This window comes from Colletotrichum abscissum (assembly GCF_030869225.1).
Source record: "Colletotrichum abscissum strain IMI 504890 chromosome Unknown Scaffold_6.1, whole genome shotgun sequence".
Lineage (NCBI taxonomy): Eukaryota > Fungi > Ascomycota > Sordariomycetes > Glomerellales > Glomerellaceae > Colletotrichum > Colletotrichum abscissum.
The window spans coordinates 835,136-852,079 of NW_026850503.1; the positions used below are offsets into that span (position 1 = coordinate 835,136).

Sequence of the window (16,944 nt, forward strand, 5' to 3'; positions counted from 1 at the left end):
CTGGTTCCTGGATATTGGACTTATACATCGGAAGGAAAATACATTCTAGAAACAGACGGAAAAGTGGCAGACATTTTAGTCTACCTCTTCCAAATCAAGGGCGGCATGTTTTACTTGATACTTGCTACGTATCCTGTTGCATGTCACTCTGTCATCTTGACGGGGCTCGCAGTTGACGAGTGGTTCGAGACGCCGCATAACACCACGCATCGCATCAGCCGAAGATTGATGTATTGGATCTGGGCACTGGGAATCAACTGCTCCTATGTCATAAGCATTCAGTATGTAGCTGGTGTACCAAGCAAGGGATGGGGCGACGGACTAGCAGCCATTCTCGTGCAAATCAGCTTTGGATTCTACGCACTTTACCATGTTGTGGGCTTTTGCGTTCAAGTGGCAGCGTGTAGGAAGGCGATCAACGCAAGAGGTAGACATCTGAGAAATAACACTAGAATGGAGTAGCAGGTATATATCCCTGTGCAGCTCACGAAGTTACAATTATGTAGTTTCGTCAGTTGTTACGCTCTGAGTACTTGTGTAGATGCTTAGGGCAGTCCACAAAGTACTATCCCTTTTACCTAACAGAGACCAGAATCCTCGCACCATTCGTATGCTTGAAAGATTCGGCATGGCATATCAAGCGCTGAAAGATGAGTCCAAGTAAATTTCTCGAAACAGAGAAGCCATGGTGTATCAAATTGGAAGCCAGGAAGTATCGTATTTGCTAGAGCCCCCAGGCTTTGGTACGTCAATTTCAAACGGTCGATATTTCGGGCATGAATGAGTCCTGCCATCGCTGTTTGTAGGTATTCTTGATCTACGTTGGAGAGAAGAACTTGAGAGGTTGATGCGCAGAGCTTCCGAAGGATTCAAGCACAGAGTTGGAGAGACCCCGCTGCCGAGCCCGCGGTTGCCGCCCACTGCAGTACCCCACCACCGCACCCAAAAAGCACGCCAACACGGGCCATGTGCAACCCAGATCCCGGGCAAGTGCGCTGACGGACGGGGATCAGGACCCCCCAAAAAGGACGTCTTGGCCGGGGCGCCGTCCACTGGGAGGGAAGGCGGTGGCCCACTGGGTGGGAAAATGGTTGAAATCGGCCGGTCCCGCCACGTTGGGCCGGTTGCGGTGCAGCTGTCGCAGTGGTTCTTGTAGGAGCCGGACCACTCAGGCGAGCGGGAGCGTCACATGAAGAAGGAAACTGGCGGGCCTTCCCACCCCCGTGGCCCCCTCTCGAGGCTCGTGGCGACTGCGATAGCTCCCCACCACTGCATCCCGACCACCACCACCTTCCCTAGGGCGATAGTGCAGCTGAAGTTTTTTTTTTCCTTTTCTGCTGGGCTGTTGGTTCTCTACCGACTGGGATGTTGCCGCGATAAAATTCCAACCCTCTCGTCGCATTCTTCCTCCACTTCCTCCTTCCCCTCCCTCTGTTGCGACAGCTCGAAGCAAAGTTTTGCGCCGATACCAAATCGACCACATCACGCGCTGCCTCACCAAAAGGCATCAGCAAACCGCTTCGAACCCCTCCGACGATCATCATATGTTGCGCGCCGCCTCGGCCAACTTCTTCGCATACCACTTCCCGGCGCATCGTCCATGTGCCGTGCTATCGTAAGATAGACAAAACAGCGAGCGACTTGAGTCTTTGCGCTTGCTGCCAGGGGACGAGAAAGACCAGAGCAGTTACTATCACTACAAATCCATACCAATAATCACATATCGCGAGAACGAAGCTCGACTGAGACTTGAGATCGTTTCGCGCAGACGATACATCGTCTGAATACCCTCGTGTGCGCACCAAGGTATGTAGAATAGACCCAGCAAACAAGATGACCTTCAACCACATCAACGTGTGGCAAAGGCAACAGACGACTAACCTCGCCTCAGATCGCTGTATGCCTAGCATCGTATCCCGTCGCTTCGAGTCCATTCTGTCGCTGCGCCTACCCTTCACCAGGATCACAGAAACCAACACCGACCCCGGTCACGCCTACGCACCGTTGCCCACCATGGCCGCCGACGACGACACCACCAAGAACCTCAACACCGCCCCGGTGACGACAACACAGATCACCGCCGGCCACGACGAGTCCGAGCTCGTAGGCCAGGGTCTGCACGACATCGAGGCTCGGAAGGTGCACTGGTGGAGCTACTTCACCACGGTCGATTTCTGGATCGTCCTCATCATCGGCCAGATCCTTGCCCTGTGCATCACTTCGACGAACACCTTCACCTCCTTCCTCGCTAATAACGGAGTCTCGATCCCGGCCTTCCAGACTGTCTTCAACTACATCTTGCTGTTCCTCATCTACTTCCCCGTCACCATCTACAAGTACGGCTTCAAGAAGTGGGGTAAGCTCCTCCTCCGCGACGGCTGGAAGTACTTCATCCTCTCCTTCCTCGATGTCGAAGGCAACTACTTCACCGTCCTGGCCTACCGCTACACCAACATCCTCTCGGCCCAGCTCCTCAACTTCTGGGCCATCGTCGTCGTTATCATCCTCTCGTTCTTCCTCCTTCGCGTCCGCTACAAGGTCTTCCAGATCGTCGGCATCATCGTCGCCATCGGCGGCTGCGGTGTCCTCCTCGCTAGCGACCACATCACCGGCTCCAACGGCGGTCCCGGGATCGACATGGTTAAGGGCGACCTATTCGCCCTCCTCGGCGCGACCCTGTACGGTGTGACCAACGTCGCAGAGGAGTGGTTTGTCAGCCGCCGCCCCGTCTACGAGGTTCTCTCCTTCATGGGCATGTGGGGCATGTGCATCAACGGCGTCCAGGCCGCCATCTTTGACCGCGAGTCCTTCCGCGAGGCCACCTGGAACGGCCCCGCCATCGGCTACCTCCTCGGCTACACCTTTGCGCTCTGCCTCTTCTACAGCCTGGTGCCGCTGCTGCTGCGCATGGCCAGCGCCGCGTTCTACAATATTTCGCTGCTGACGGGCAACTTTTGGGGCATCATCATCGGCGTCAACGTCTTTGGCTACTCCATCCACTGGATGTACCCCATCGCCTTTGTGCTCATCATCCTCGGCCAGGTCGCGTACTTCCTCGCGGGCAGCATGCTGGGTGATTCCAAGAAGCCGTGGCTGGGTGACAACCAGGAGAACGGTGTTGCTGGTCTCGGCACGGCCAAGTTGAAGGCCATCAACGCGGCGCGCAAGAGGCAGATGGCTGCTGCTGAGCCTCCGGCGTATGCCTGAAAGGACCTTGTAAGGTCAAGACTCTATTGAAAATATGTAGTTTTTGGTCGAAGAGGCGGGAGGGGGGTTGATGGAAGATTCATGTTGACTTCTTGATCTGAGTGTTTAGCACAGAAGAGTCGTCATCGTGGCTTGCTTCGCTTGTCAAAGCAAGCCCCCTTTTCTTCCCTCCTGGAAAACTCGCCATCTTTCTCTCTTTAAAATATACACTAAAGTTAATATCAATACACTATTGGATACCAACACTCGTTAGTTCCCGCATAAGCTGCCGCTGCCGCGTCTCTGCCGCGTCATGATTGTGAAAACTAGTCAAACGCTGGGCTCTTGACCAGGGTTTTCCCAAATGATGAGGACTTCTCTTGACGACGATGACTTGTTTGACGTTTCTCTTGGATGGAATCGGAACTTCTGGAAGCACAGGTCTGGGAGACAGAGAGAAAGGGAGAGGAAAAGAGAAGGCCGCACGGCCCCTTCACCACGACGTCAGGTCCGGTCTTACCGTCCTTATCGTCACCGTTTACCGACGGGGCGGATGACACTGGTCGTCCGGTGGCCCTCTCAAATCATTGCGCCTCGCTTGAAGACCCAGCGGTCTGGACTCGGGAATTGTTCTCTTTCTGTGATGCGTTATGCGTGCGTGCGAAGCCGTCGAGATGCGACAAGCATTTGTCTTCGATTTGGAGGCTGGAGGGGGGGCTTCACACTTCCGCGGGCAAAAGAGGAGAAGTACTTTCTCGAACGCGGTATGGAGTTAACGTATCCCACTCCTCGCATCTGCTCGTCTGGATTCTTCTCTCTTCGAGTCCCATAGCCTCCAGATGCTATGTAGCATCACCGTGGGTATTTGACTCGAAGTAAGTGCCATGCTTCATGTCTACTACTACTAAGCTTGGAGACTTGAATAACTCTTGCAGCAATACGATGGCACACTCGGGATGCACAGAAAAGGAGGGGATGGGGAACCTCCCGAGGGCAGTGCGAAACCACGAACCTTCGGCTAACGAAGTATTCGTAGAAAAAAAAGCCCCAGTAGACCAACCAAGACTGCCGACGGGAGCACGCCTCTTTCGGAGTACACGCTTGCGCGACGTCGTTCACGAAGAATCAAGGGTACGTGCGGCGCAGACAGGCGCCGCAGAAATGGAACCTAGCTACGTAGCAACCGTCGTGCGCAGGCGCCGCAGGGTGCAGTTCTGCATTTTGGCGTCGCATTCACGGCACTGCGACAGAGAGAAGAAAAAAGATACCCGCGCACTTCCCGTCCCTCCCCTCCCCTCCGTCTGCGTCCGCGTCCGCGTCCCAGGTCCAGGGCTCGAGAGTTTTTGATTCTGCGAAACTGACCCCTTACCTGGGCCCTGGGACTCCAGGAGCTTCCTTCTCCTACAAAGCCACGGCTGTCTCTTTACCTTATCTACTGTATCGGCAATCTACCTTCGTTTGTCTCTCTTTTGCATTTTCAAGTTTTCAACTATAGTAACTTCAGCAAGGGATTGCGGCATGGAATCACATATTCAGACAACCCCCCCGAGAAAAAAAAAAGCATTCTTCTTCTGCACTAAGAAACTTGCGTTCGGCGCCGGCACAGACACCATCGATAGTCGAGAGCTTTCGTTACCTTAGCCCGTTAGCCCCCGATTCCCCGATAGGCGTTCCTAGTCAGGGCACTCGGGGCCAAAAAAAAAAGAGGGTTTCTTGGCGGTCCCCCGTCTGCTTTGCCAAGATCTCTAATCTTGACGAGGCGGCCTACGGCGCTTCGTAGAAAGTTAGAGAGAGAAATAGAGCAGGAAGAGAAAGCGACAGAAGTGGCTCCCGTTTTTGATTACTGAAGTCGGGCAACATAACTAACCACCTTTGTCCCTCGTACTTTAAGTGCTGGGTGTTGTGTCTACCTTAGGGTGTAAGCAGCGGTTACTTGCCTGGCCGCGGTTTTCCCATCCCGCTTGCTTCGTCGCCCGATAAGAGAAGAAACAACAACGCCAAGTAAGGGTGAAAAGCCAAGGCCGGGAGGCTCTTCTCGTTGGTAACAAAACGGGCGTACGTTTCGCTCTAAAAAAGACACGACGACCACAAAAAGTCGCGCGCCATTGGGAGACGGGGGCTAGAGAGTTGCGTCGTCGCCCTCTTGCGCCTCACTGAGTCCACGTCAAGGGTCAAAAGGCAGCCGCCCGATTGGTTGTGCCATCTTCCCAAGCTTTCGCCCGGCTCACGTATTACACGTGTATCCGTACGATTGTTACTCTAGACTCTCGAGGCCTCGAGTTCATGTTCGACAACCTCGAAAGTGTTTGTGTATCCCCAAGCTCGCGCCCGTGTTGTGCTTCTGGCCCAAAATCTTACCCGCAGCCTCTCGCCATCCTTGCTTTCTCACTTGCGGCGATCAAATCTCCTTGGCCTTATCCAGAGGCCTCAAACCTCTAGATGATTGGCGATATTGTCCTTCCAAAAGATGGATGCCTTGCTGGGCGGCCCTGTTGGCCCCCAGAGTAGTGGGCGTAATCAAACAACCTTTTTCTTTCCTTCTTCCGCCCACGCCGTCCACGCAAAATGTCCTAATTTACCGCCTAGTCCTGCCATCCCTACGCTGGGACGCCGAGCCTCGAAGATCATTTCAGTTCCAAAAGTTTGGTTGTCTCTGAGTTTGCTGCTCTGCTGGCAATCGCCGGGCTGTCCGGACCGCCAAGACTTTCCCGTACAATTCATACGCCAGAACCTCCCCCCTGACTTCGTCTCAGAATTGCTGCGTTGACCTTTGACGAGGGTTCTTAACTCTCTTCGTCCCGTCTCTGAGCTTTTCCTTCTCCACGATTTTTATGCTCCTGGCCTTGCCTAATCTTTTTGCCTCTTCTTCTGGACCGGGATTGGCTTGTGAGGAAAAAGATTTGCGCAGCGGGCGATCCATCACCGACCAAAAGAAGTGCCCGCCCTCTGCCGCCTCGGCTACCGTCCGCTGGTCTGCTCTGGCGAGAAAAGGCAGCTTACGAGTCGTCGCAACAAAACCCAAAGTCTATTTTCGTTCTCGCCCAACCCACTTGTGTCCACAGATCGCAGGAGTTGTTTATTCACCCTGCCAAAAAGGAGGAGGTCTGAGCTCAACGGCCGGTTCGAGCGTCATCTGATATAGCGCGGGGTGTTCGCTCAAGTTCCTGCAGAGGGACCCAGATCGGATCCCTTCACCTGTACTCATACCGAAAGGGCCGTTGAAGGATTTTTGAAATTATACCTTTTTCCCTTCTTGTCAACTCATTTCCTTCACAACATCAGCACGAGGAGCAAGCGGGAACAGCAGTAAGAGAGCGGGAACTTAACAGAAGCCATAGGACCATGGGTCCGACTCACGACCACACCATGATCGCAAACCAATCTCGATGGACAATACTGAGGAATGGCTCCTCTCGCCGGTCAAAAGTACTCGTTGGCGCCTTCTTCATCTTCTTACTGTCCGCGATCTTTGTACTGCAGCCACACTGGCACGTCGCCAGCTCCGGACTACCAGTGCCTAGCTTACACCGACCTACGCCAGAGTCTACACCCAAGGGGCCGGCCGGGAGCGATGGTGGCGATAACGGCGCTGGCTCACGTACAGCTGTTCTAACGCCGGACGCTGACGGAGTCCTCTTGTCCGCGGGAACGCCTATTTTCACATCGCCTAGCGGTCGTCACGCTCTCGTTCTGCAGGATGACGGCGACCTGGTTCTCAACAGGGTTGATGATGACGGCAGCTCTCATGCCGTGTGGTGGACCGCGACAGGTGATTTGCACAAGGGCGGGCGCACAGTCATTCTTGAGAATCAACAAGGCCACGTTCGTATCGTATTAAATGCCATGTTGAAGAATACGTGGACGACGGTTTGGCATAGCGACCTCGAGCCGGCCTGCAAGAAGACACAGGGAGGCATTATGGGACGGAGCGAGGACGGCGGGTCGCAAACAATCGCCAAGTCGAAGAGAAGCTCTGGTCAACTCGAGCTGTCGGATACGGGGAGACTATCGATTCCTGGGCTATGCGATTTGTACGTGCCACCGAGTGAGCGCGAAAAGGAGCGCAGTCTGGCTGTCATCATTGCCGGCCTGTACAGGACCAACCACGTTACCTGCAAGACGCACATGTCGGAGCTCATCGCCGACCACCCGGCTTTCTCGAGGATCGACGTCTTCGCCTACATGCTTTACGAGCCTGGTGACGTAGATGTGTTCAACCGCACCAAGGAGTCCATTGAAGCGAACCTGAGGGAGTGCTATGGCACACACTTGCGATCTGTCGACGTTTTGCCTGTGAGCGAGACGGAGGTGGAATATCCCGGCGGCACGGAGGCGATGGCGGCGACACCGTGTGGTGAAAGACTGGGAAGATTGAACAATCAGCTGAGAACCGTATCGTTGGCGGCGGAGAGGTGGTGGGCTTGGAGTGTCACCAACGGCTACACCCATGACACAGTACTGCGGATTCGGCCGGACACGTCGTTATGGGCGAGACCACAATTCAAGACGCTGGAGGAGCTGGGCCCAAACACGCTCATTCTGCCACACCCTCGAGGTGAACACTACTTCTACTGTGCGCGTATGAGCGGGCGCGTCGGTGTCGGTATGTGAATATCTGCGAGATGCCTGAAATAATGTAACATGACAGCTGACCTGATACTCGGATAGGACCAACCGATCAAATCGCGTACGGAAGCGCGGCGGCCATGGGCCACTGGCTCTACATGTACGACCGGTTCCAACAGATGGTCGACCTTGCAGCAACTCCCTCTCGACCGGCGCTCCGTGACTTCTCGGGATGCGAGGTTATGCCGTCTGGTCCCCTGGCAAGCGATTGCCCGACGCCGGCGCCTTGCTCAATAGAGTGTCTCGTGGCATGGTTTCTTGAGGCCCGCGGTGTGGACTTCCACATCGAGTGGGGATGGGAGCAGAACCCATTGAGATGGAAAGATATCGGCCAACTTGGCGCAGAGGAAGAGAGACTGGCCGATCACGACGACGAGGACGATGGGATGACGTGGGGGTGAAGTTGGTCGAGGCGAGGTTGTAGGAGAGGTGGCGCATCTTTCTTTTGTCTCCTTGATTTCTGGAAAGCGTGGTGTTTGGGTGATTTGGGAAGGTCTTGAGATTCGAGTGCCTGAAGAGAGATGTGTAAGTGAAGGAGGGAGCGACTGATGGGTACTTACCCTATGCATTTGACTTGAAGGTTACCTGGCGTCAACAATTGGAAAGAACAACCTAGAAGCGGGAGGAACCGCGATAGCATACTACCTTACGGCAGGGCTCTTCAAGAGTAAGGTACAGCTCAACTTCAAAATGAAACAAGTTGAAAAACACAAGTTGAACAGTTGACATCGATCCGTTGAACATGTTTGTATCCCGAGTGAGCGGTCTAAGTCGATGATCTTGTGGGCTACCTTACGACGCTCATGAGCCGGAGCAATTGCGGCAGAGGCGCAACACTTCATATTGCTCAGTGTTGCCAACGGCCCTTGCCGGTCCCAGCTCTCTGGTGTAAATCCTGCAAACATCGATTTGAGGGTCGTGAGATGAAGATGAGGGAGCAAGTGAGATCTGTCGACAGGGATTGAAGACATCCAGGTGATTCGGTTACCTCGAGGATCGGGCGGGGTAGGTGGAATGTGGGTCGCTCCTGTCTCTTCCTCCCGTCTTCCTCTTGCCCTTTTCGGACAACACCGAAGCCAACTTCAGTTACGACGACCTCGCGATTTCCATCTTCATCTAATTAGGTACCTCCATGTTCTTAACCGCAGAAGTAGGTCAAGTTTTTAACCATTGACCATTCAACATCCATGTAATCATCAAATCCTTACTGAACTTTAGAAACCGAAAGGTTGAGAGTTGGGTTCCAGTCTAATGGTTCAGAGTAGATGCCCAAAAGCACACCTAATTATCATACCCTTTACATATTTGGCACGTGAAGTATTGTATAGGGAATGAAATTTGCCTAGGGAAAGAACCCTCTGGGTGCCCCTAGGCATTGAATTCCTTGCTTAATCGCATCGAGTGAATCGGATCGTGGTCTTGGCCGCTCGCAGGGATTTGCATCCGTCTTCTACACAGCAAAGGGCCGACCCAATTACATGGGGATGGAATCTGTCTCCGACTGCCACCCGTTGATGAGCGGTGTCATTGAGCAACTAGTCCTCTTGACGTTCTTGGCGCGTGAAACAGCAGATACCCGACGCCTCAGAAACACCACGATGGCGCGACACGTGCAAGCATTGTATCCTTAGAATAGTAAGAGGGAGGCAGCCAGCTGCCTGCAGTACTACCGTGCGTCATTGACAGATGTATTCCAAGCTTAGCCAACAAGAATCGTAAACACAGGTAAACTAACCTATAGCCCCCCCGGTTACCTAACCTAACTATAGGAAAAAGGACGTAACTTAACTAATTTTCTAATTAGCTAATTTAATTACTATAAGACTAGCTAAGCAGATTTTTAATTAATTAGAAAATCCTTAGCTAAATATAAACTACTTTTATTAATTATAACCTATATTATTAATTATATACCTCTTATTTTATTATATAAATAGCCCCTATTATACCCCTATTAGCTTCGTATTTTATTTATTACTTATTTATATTAAGCCCTCTATAAAAAGGGTTATTAATTTACTTTTTCGCTCTTTAATTAATTTAAAACTAGTTCCGAATTAATTCTACCTATTATAATCTCTTATAAGTATTTAATAAGTTATATTTTTTAAACATATTTCGTAATTATTTCTAAACTAGTTCAGAACTAATTTTAAATAAGAAGCGTATTAAGACTATTATTTAAGTATTCCTAGCCCTAAGAATAATTTTATTTACTATAAGAACCTACCCCTTTTTAAATATAATAAAATATATAATTAAGAACTAGTTTAGGACTAGTTTAGAACTAATTTAAAATTATTTAAAATAATAAAATTAAGCTTATACTTAGTAAAGTATATTATAAATTCTTAATTAATAATAAAAAGGTTATTTATATAACTATAAATAATTCCTAAATAATTCGGAACTAATCCTAAACTAATTTTAAATTCTTAAGAAATTTAATTTATTTTTAAGAGTAATTTTTATGTTTATATTTATAAATATAAAGTTAATAATATTTTAATATATATTAAGAACTATAAAATAGGTACTAATTTTATTAATATAAATAATAAGGCCTTAAATAAGTAGTTTAGAACTATTTTAGAACTAATTAAGAACTAGTTTAAAATTAGTTAATTAATTATTTATTTAGCTTTTTATAATAAACTAAAAAAGGTTTATAAGAACTATAAAATCCGCGGCCCTTTTTTTATTTTTTTTTAAAAAAAAAAGTTAGATCTCTTACTTCTCTTTTAAAAATCCCTATATATAATAAGAGAGGTAAGGAAGTTATAAGTAATTTTAAAATAATTCCTAGCCTATTCTAAATTAATTCTTATTTTTTACTTAGCTTAATATAGCTATTATATATTATATTATTAATATAAATACTAAGTTTAAATATACTTCTTATAGTTTTTAAAAAAAATATAAGTTATTTTAAACCTAATTTAGAACTAATTATAAACTAATTCTAAACTATTTAGCCTACTTCCCCTCTTAACTTAATAATTTCTATTAGTTTTAATAAAAGTTCTTTTAGGTTAAAGAGGAGGTAAAAAAAGAAGAAGTTATTACCTCTTCTTTTAAAGATATTTCTATTTAAGAAAATCCTATTATAATCGATTTTAATAATATTATAAATAAAAATAATAATAATAATATAGAAAATATTAAAGTTAAGGGTGATATTAAAGCTAAAAATAAAAATAATAATAAGTAATTTAGAACTAGTTCGGTATCGTTTTAAAAATAGTTTAGAATTAGTTTAGTAATTTATATTTTCGTCCTTTTAAAAAATACTTATTATAAGTAGTTTCTTAGTATTAATTTAGAACTAATATAAAACGGATTTAAAACTACTTTTATATTTTATTATTATATTATAAAATTAAAGTTTTAATATATAACTAATATTAGTTTACTTTCTATTTTATGTTAATTAAAATATAAACTTTATATATAATATATATATTTATAATCTTTATTTTAATTAATTAAGTTTTAAAATAAGATTAATATAATAAAGAATATTTTAATAATAAGTAATATTTATATATCTATTTATATTATTATTAAAGAATAATATATTATTCTATAGAAAATTATTATTATTTAACTTTTTATTAATATTATTAAATATAGAAGTCTTATGTTAAAATATAGGTATTATTTATAGTTATATTATTATTAAATATATATTTACTTATTTTAAATTAGTATTATTTCTTTTATCTTTTAGAATATCTTACGAAATATAATATAATTAAAATTATGGTTATTATATTTATTATTTATATTTTTATTATTATATATATTTATATATATATACTACTTTTACTAACTAATCGGGTAGGTCTTAATATTGATTATATAGTATTAATATATATATATATATATATATTTATCTATCTTTATTATTATTATAAAACCCATTTATTATTATAAGTAATTATATATTATTGATATAATACTATTTACTTTATATCAAATAATACTTAATAATATAAGTAATTGAAATAATAAAAATAAAAATATAATAATATATAGGTCTTAATTTCTTTATAATATTATAAACTAAATAGTTTTAAATAATAATATTAGAATATTATTTAAATCGTAATACGTATACTAAATACTAAATCTAATATATATTAAAATAATATTAAATTATTTAAAATTTAAAAACATAACTAAAGTAATAATTATATTATATTATATTATTATTTAATTATTTGTATTAAGTATATTAATAAAAAGTATTATAAACGAAATATTTAATATATAATTATAAAATATATTATATTATTAAATAACTATAACTTTATTAAATATATATAATATATATAATATATATATTATATATTTAAACTTTAGTTTTTAATTTTTATATTATATTATTATTAAGAATTGTTATAAAATAAGGAGGAATAGGGTCTAAAGTAATTTAAAATCGATTTTAAACTATTTTTAAAATCTTTATTATAGTTCTTATAATTATAATCTCCTTTTTTTAAGCTCTAATCGACTTCTTTTTAAACATAGCTCCCTTTTTTAAATATTTAATAAAGTATAATGCTTAGTAATATCTTTATTTTAACTTTAAATAACCTCGTTTCGTAAATTTATTATAAATATATAATATAAATTTTAATAAATAATACTAAAGAAAGTTACTTAGGAAAGACCTCGTAATCTATTTAAAAAGAGTTTTAAAAAGCTTAAGAATAGATTTTATACCCTTTATTATAATTATAACTAATTCCGAGACCTTAACTAGCTATATAAACTTATATTAAAAAATACTAAGCGTAAAGAATTACGAGGTAATAATTTAATAAATTACTAATAAGCCCCTATATTTTATTTATATAGAGTTAGTTCTCGTTATTTTAAATAACGTTAACGTTTTATTCCTAAATTAGTTTAAAATTAGTTCTAAATTTAGTTATAAATAGTTCTAAGGGGTTTATACTTAAATAACTAATTAAGGTATAATATTTTTTAATAATAAATATATCCTACTAAATAAAGCGAATACTTAATTCTAAAAAAAGGGTATTTTATTTAAAAAGGTATTTATTATATTCCCTAAATCTAAATATAATAATTAGTTCTAAATTAGTTTTAAAAAGATTCCGACCTATTTTTAAATATAAACTAATAATAAAATAAAACGATTACTCTATATATATAAAGCTTAATAAAGGGTTTTTATAGTATTAGTATAAGTATAAAACTTATCCTAATCCTTAAAAAGTATTTATAAATAAGTCTAATTAAGTCTAACTATAATATTCCTCTAAGATTTATATTAAGCCTAAGGTAAAATTAATAAATTACTTAATATTAATTCCGAATTAGTTATAAACCTTTTCTAAATAAGTTCCGAATTATTTTACCTCGTAATTAACTATATAATAAAAAGTAGTCCTCTTTTAATTAATAAAATAAAATACTCCTTATTTAATTCTATTTTAAGTCTAAAGAGCGATCTTTTAGAACGTATTTCTTAATATTATAATAGAAGTAAACTAAGTAAAATTAAATATATTTTTTAACTTATTATTCTTAGGGGCGATATTATAGATCGTAATTAAATAATAAATATTAACCGAACCCTTTTTAAATTAATTTTAAACCGATTCTAAACCTTATATAAAAAGATTTTATAAACTTATTTATTAAGTTTTTATAATTTTAGTTAATAATAATACTTAATAACCCCTAGTTATATTTAGAAAGATATTTTTATTAAATAATATACTTAAAACGCTCTTTAAGAATTTAAAAAATAAGTTAGTATATTTTTTAATATATCTTAGTACTCTCTATATTTATAAAAACTTAAAGGAGTAAAATAACTATTTAAAAAGTTAGTAAATAGTTTAAAAATATTTTAAAATAGATTTAGAATCGTTTTAGAACCTTTTTAAAAAACTTCGTTATATTAGCCCTAAATAACCTTAACTTTATTATAGCCCTTAATATACTTATAATTTATATCTAATTAAAAAGTTAAAAAGATATTCTTTTTTTAAAGTTTAGCTTACTCTAAATAAAAAGTAATATAAATATAATTATACTTATTATTATTAAAATATTAAATATATTAAAAAGAAGTTAGAATAGGTTTAAAATCAATTCGGAAATAGTTCTTAACGCTTTATAAAATACTTATATTAATATAATAACGGGCTTATATATATTAATACTCGTTCTATATAACTAAGTAAGATAACTTAGTTAGAAAATAAAGAGCTTTTTATATTTATATAATATTTATAAGCTAATTAATATTATTAAGGGTATTATAAATCTTTATAATAGTCTAACTATAGAATTTATTATAGAGCTTAGTAAGCTCTTTTAATTATAAGAATATATTTAAAAATAGTTAAGAACTAATTCTAAATATATTTAGAACGTTTTCCTTACTTAATCCGCTTCTTAAATAACTAATCTTTTTTATAATATTCCGAAGTTTTAAATAAATACTCTTAAGTATTTAAATAGGCGGTAGAGGGGAGTATTTATAAGTACTATAAGAAGTTAAAATAATTACTAATCTTATAGTAATATTAATTAATACTTAATAGTTCTATTTTACTAAATATAATATTTAGAGAATTTCTTTTAGGATAATATAATTTATATTTAAATTATATTAGAATTATTTCGGAATATATTTAAAATAGATTTAGAATTAGCTTATTATAATATCGTAATTTCTGCCTATTACTTATAAAAAAATAATACTTATCTCTTCTTATTATATTAACTTCTTTTTTTTATAATATAGAGCGTATTAAAAGTAAATAAGCTTAGTATTTAATCGGAGGAAATCTAATATAATAGTTTTTACTATTATTATATAGATTTTTATAAATATACTATATAATAAGTAATTAAGTACTAGGAATATATTAAAAAGATTCGGAATTAGTTCTAAATAAGTTACGAATTAGTTTAGGATAATATATATATACTATATTAGTTATTAATAACCTCTATATTATAATTTTTATAAAATAGGGTATAAAAAGTACTTATTTCGAATTATTTAAGCTATGCTTTTACCTATTTATAAAAATAATTAATAAGGACTACTTCTAAACTAGTTCGGAATTAATTTAAAAGACTTATATAATTACTCTTTTTTTTAATAATATCCTATAGATATATTTATATATAGAAATAATATCTTTAGCTATATTTTTTATAACTTAAGTATAGTTCTAATAAAGTAAAGTTTAGTTAAAATATAAACACGCTTTATTATTAATATAATAATACGTAAAGCGTTTATAAACTTAATTTTATAAAAAAGTAAATATAATAGTTTTTAAAAGTACTAAATAAGTATTATTATATTAAAGCTATTAAGTTCAGAATTAGTTTAGAAATAGTTTAAAACGACTTTAAAAGGTATTATATACCGTTCTTTATAACGCTTTAATATTTTTTAAATATAAACTACGTATATTAATATAGTATATAATACCTTCTTTACTTATTTTTAAATACTATATTAATTAATTATAATATATAATTTTTTATATTATAATTTAGTAATTATTTCGTTAGTTTTAATACCTATTTATAATAGCTTTAATAAAAATTAAAATAAGTAATACTTTAAAAGTTTTATTAAAAAGGTTCTAAACTTATTTAGAATAAGTTTAAAAATAGTTTAGGAAAAGTCTTATTTTTTTTTATTTAAATAGACTACTATTTTTATAGAATTTTTAAAATATATTAAGATTATCTCGTACTTATTAATTAAAATAATAAGGGTTAAAAAGTAATATTAATAATTTAAGTTTAAAAAAAAAACCTATATTATTTAGCGAATTTATTAAAGCTATTTTAAATAGGTTTTAAATTAGTCCTAAACTAATTCGGAACTATTTTAGTATAATTATAATTTCTATCTGAAGTATATAAGAGGAGAAGTTAAAAAAATTCTATTTTAGTATATAGTCCGTAACTTAACCTATAGTACACGGATAAAAAGTTAAAAATATATAGGGTGGTTAGCTAACCCCCCCCCCCCCCCCCCAACCAAAGTAACTACCTTTTATTTTAAAATATAAAAGAAGAAAAAAAAAAAAAATTTTTTTTTTTATTTTAGTCCCAACACAAACATAAAAAAACAAAAAAAAAAAAAAAAAAAAAATGGGGGGGTTTACCACCCCCCCCCCCCCCCCCCCCATAGGTTAGTTTACCTGTGTTTACTAAGAATTAGCAAGAGCACGTTTGGTGAGAGGTGTGGTGAAAGTTGGGCTGGAAGGATGTGAAAAGAACTTTGGTGCTGTTAGTTTACCAAAGTCCCAAAATATTCTGGACGGTGTGCCACCTCGCTGCAGCCACCAATTTCCCATCTTCCACCGTTCGGCCGGTAAGGCGCGAGCCACGGTCCACCAAGACGGACAACGCGTGATTCCACGGGGAAACTCGAGCTACCTCACATTAGTCTAGCTGAGGTACGGCTGAATTTACGCGTAGCTTCCCCCCTTTCCTGGACCCAAAAGTCAGTGTTCGTTGGGACCAAGAAGATCTCATTCTTATCACGTGTGGGTGACTTCATGTAAGTGATCTCGCCCAATCCTTTCACATCCAAATCAGAATCTTCACAGCCTGTCGCGCCTTCTTCGGGGAAATCCACAGATGTGTCCGTACAGATACTATCTTTGGAAGCTTGGTCTCAACTCGACTGGATTCTCTGAAGTAATTAGTGTGCCAGACTGGAGTGGCCGAGTGCTCGCAGAAAACAGGCAGCAAGTCTACCATGGCATCTCCATCATAGAGGCCCAGTTTAGCGGGATATTTCTCTCACCACCTCTCCACCAACTGGGCTGAGGACACAGCTAGGGAAAAGACGGCTTCAAGACCGGAACGACGGCCAGCTTCTGTTGTCGATGCAACCAAAGGCCAACGCCAATGGCCCAGAGCTGTGGGTTGCAGGTCCAACCGTGGTTGAAGCGTGCTTGAAGTCTGCATTGGCGCCGCTGACAGGCAGTAGTTCCACCTGATTCAGGGGACGCAGCGAATCAAACACGAGAAACGACCCCTATTCACACGTCGCTTGGGTGACGCTAGTCCTGTTCCTGTCCCTTCAGCAGCTTCATTGGAACCGGCCGC

At 39.7% G+C, this 16,944-nt stretch overlaps 2 protein-coding genes across 2 annotated transcripts; both read left to right on the top strand.

The window, feature by feature from the left end:
* Positions 1-1,833: 1,833 nt before the first annotated feature.
* On the top strand, positions 1,834-3,207 carry CABS01_03278 (uncharacterized protein; the record flags this gene model as incomplete). Its single annotated transcript, XM_060536655.1, has 1 exon — positions 1,834-3,207. One exon carries the CDS (start codon positions 1,834-1,836, stop codon positions 3,205-3,207), a length of 1,374 nt encoding a protein of 457 aa, XP_060392574.1.
* A 3,321-nt stretch (positions 3,208-6,528) lies between these two features.
* CABS01_03279 (uncharacterized protein) lies at positions 6,529-8,213 on the top strand (the record flags this gene model as incomplete). Its single annotated transcript, XM_060536656.1, has 2 exons — positions 6,529-7,789; positions 7,855-8,213. 2 exons carry the CDS (start codon positions 6,529-6,531, stop codon positions 8,211-8,213), a joined length of 1,620 nt encoding a protein of 539 aa, XP_060392575.1.
* Between the last annotated feature and the right edge of the window lie 8,731 nt (positions 8,214-16,944).